General features: G+C 50.5%; 1 protein-coding gene across 1 annotated transcript in view; it reads right to left on the minus strand.

Annotated features, from left to right (window-relative positions):
- Nucleotides 1–1,601: 1,601 nt before the first annotated feature.
- Nucleotides 1,602–3,130, minus strand: part of ERAL1 (Era-like 12S mitochondrial rRNA chaperone 1) — a gene marked incomplete at its 5' end in the record, with an annotated part of 3,749 nt that continues 2,220 nt past the window's right edge. The window contains 4 exons of the mRNA XM_009072467.1: nucleotides 1,602–1,724; nucleotides 2,024–2,104; nucleotides 2,355–2,504; nucleotides 2,935–3,130. The exon at nucleotides 2,935–3,130 is cut by the window's right edge and continues 191 nt beyond it. Of these exons, the coding sequence (XP_009070715.1) occupies nucleotides 1,602–1,724; nucleotides 2,024–2,104; nucleotides 2,355–2,504; nucleotides 2,935–3,130 (550 nt within the window). The remainder of the gene's footprint in view (nucleotides 1,725–2,023; nucleotides 2,105–2,354; nucleotides 2,505–2,934) is intronic.

Consider the following 3,130-nt stretch of genomic DNA (forward strand, 5'->3'; position numbering starts at 1 on the left):
TCGGACCGAGGAGGCCAAGACCGACACCCATCACCTGTCTTGGGTCAGTCAAAGCCCTCCGTGCTGCCGGCAAGTGGTGGTTTGCACCTGCCCCTTGCCTGCAACGGGCTTGCAGTATCCTGCTAAGAATTTGATAATTAAGTCACCACTTTCCATCGTCCCCAAGACTGGTTGTCCTGCTATGTGTTCAGCTCCATCCCTTATCCTGCTGGGATGAAGCTCCATGGTACTACAGTGTGACCCTGACTCCCTGTGATGTGGCCACACAGAGGGGACAGCCTCCCCATCCCCTGAGGCACCTCCAATCCTTCCAACCATGCTTACCAAAGCTTTTTTCCCCCCACAAGGTGTAACCTTCAGAAGCTACAACATAGGAAATGGGATCTAAGCTCAGCTGGGAAGAAAGGAATGACATAAAAGTGTCCTGGTTTGAGCTGGAATAAAACAGAGGGAAGGTCTGGCTGCTGGAGAGGAAGAAAGGAGATGAGAAAAATGACTTGTGCTGGGAGCTCATTTTATTGCAAGAATACAAAAGTTGAATAGCAACATTCAAGTGTCCCCAGCTCCCAGGAAACAAGGAAGGACACTCTGTGGCTTTCAGATGATCTCACATTCCTAACAGTAGAATCCTTCAGCAGCTCAGAGTGGTAAAGCATCTCTTTCACACTGCACTGAAGAGGGGTGAGGGGCACAGGACTAGCTCAGCAGGTTTGGGTTCCAGACCCTACCAGCTCTCCTCACTGGGCGTCTCCTCACGGAGGGATGTTAATTTATAACAGCACATGCAGATTTACCTGGAATTCTGGCAAGAATCTACTCAGTGCTCCAAGCACTTGAGCATAGCCATAGGTAGAGACAAAACTCAAGGCCCCCAAACACCAGGTCCAGGTACAGACAGACAGGGAGAGAAGGGGCCTGGGCACATACACATGGTGCCAGGCTCCATGCCAAGGGCTCTGCAGAGCAGCACATGCCCCAGCCCTGATCCTTCAGTCTCACCTGTGCCAGTTGCTCTCCATCCCCAACACCCTGTTACACCTGAGCTGCAGAACCTGCTGCTGTTCCCACTTTGGGCTTTGCTTTGGCTGAAACAGCCTCTATGTTTGTACCTATGACCTTAGTGCAAAAAGTGAAGCAACTCTGGTGCAACTATTCAAATTCCTAGAAAAGGGGTCCACACCATTTTTTCCATGACAGACAAGTCATTCAGGCATTACAGATGTTTCAGCAAACCCCTAAAACTGACTCCCTACACCCACATACTTTACCAGGGCAGGGAGCAAAGCTGACATGAGACCATTGTGTGGGCTGGGGGAAGCCATCCACAGCCCAAAAAAAGTGGATGGCAGGTCTGTAAATGCAGTGCAGCTGGTTCTCTGATGTCCTTCCTCAGCCTCCACAAGTTCAGGTGCCAGAAAAGGTCTGAAGATTTTATTACAGTTTGGGCCATTCCTCCAAAGAATAATATACTCCACTTCAGCCCACTATGCTGATTTCATCATCCTTTGTTTCTGGATGGAACAAAGGTGCCAAGATACCTCCAGGGGAAAATAGGACTGGTTTTGCCTCATGACCAGAGAGTTCAAGGGCTGTTAAAACACTCAATCCTTCACCTCCACCCTGAGCTTCAAGCGGACATCACACAGGAAAGCATTCATCAGGTCCAGGCCAGCCTCCTGAGCAATCCTGCTGATGACCTTCCCTCCTCTTCCAATCAACATCCTCTGTAGAAAAACCCAGAGAGAACATCATCAAACTCATCCTTACATTGCCCAACTGCAGGGGGAAATCACCCAGGGGAATAGTGTGGCCACAGAAGCAATGATAGGTGATAGAGCAGTGAGGGAAATCCCAAGATCAAACCATGGGGAACTTCAGAAAGGTGTAAGCAGCTACTGAACAGCCTGTGCTGGGGACATGGCTCTTCCAAAAAGAGAGGGAGAGGGGACCACAGCAAGGATGCACATGCACTGGACCTAGGGAACCTCCCTCCACCCTCCCCAGCATCTCTTCTATCACTCACCATATGAGACTTCCTTGGAACCAAGAGGTTCTGCACGATGAGGAGTTCCCCACATTCTCCTTCCTCCCACATTTCTGTCACCTGCAACAGCAAGCACACACTCAGCAATCCTGGAAAAATCATAAGGAACAGCAAATATCACTCCCTTGCAGATACCAGCACACAAGGGTAGCCCCTTCAAACACATCAAGGGTCTCACAGCACCTGAGAACAAGCAGTGAATCACTCAATGGGGCCTGACAGATTCCACAGATCCAAACATTCTCAGCACACAGTCTGACATTTCCAATAATACAGCCCGTGGGCAGGTCTGCCTGTGCACAGTTCCCACCTGAGTCACACCATAGGGCACCTCCAGGGGCAGGTACTCCAGGATCTTCTCCCTGATGATATTATCACAGATCTCTTGAGGTAACTGGCTGGTCAGGACCTCACTGTGGAACTTCCAAGGGCCTGGCTTGGCTTGCATCAGGAGGTATTGCTGTGGGCACAACATACCCCATAGCTGTCACATACCACATGCCAACACTCTGTGCTCATCCCACAGCCAGGGCACTGCTGCCAGCCTGGCATCAGGGCAGTAGTTTGATGGTTTTGGCAGGGAAAGGAGAAAGGGAAGCTCTGAAACTCCCACTCTGCCAAAGGGTCACACCTCCCCAGAGCCCACAGCACCCCTTGTAGCTGACAGGTAATGGTGGGTAGTTTCACGGGTATGAACAAACTGCTGTTTGCAGAGCCCAGGTAAGAGTTTTGTGCAGAAAACAATGGAGATACAGTATGGACATATTCTACGTTGATACACAACACTTTCACCCCATCCCAGGCCAGGGAGAGCAGCTTCATATGGAGGTATGAAGTACTGGGGTCTCACACTAGTCTCAAGGTATGATACAACTTCAGGGTGGAGTTACCTTGAGTGTATTCACCTCCTCCCCACAGAGAGCTGACACCATGAAGATCTCCTTGAAGTGTGGCCAGCCCTTCATATCTCTTAGATCCTTGGGTCCATACTGCTTTAGCCCTTGGGCTTCCTCTGTGACAGGGCTGGACTCAGCATTCTTCACATCACTGCTGTTGTCCAAACCATAGCCTTCCTGGGCCTGACCC

This window comes from Acanthisitta chloris, unplaced genomic scaffold, assembly GCF_000695815.1.
Source record: "Acanthisitta chloris isolate BGI_N310 unplaced genomic scaffold, ASM69581v1 scaffold45653, whole genome shotgun sequence".
In the NCBI taxonomy this organism is placed as follows: Eukaryota; Metazoa; Chordata; class Aves; order Passeriformes; family Acanthisittidae; genus Acanthisitta; species Acanthisitta chloris.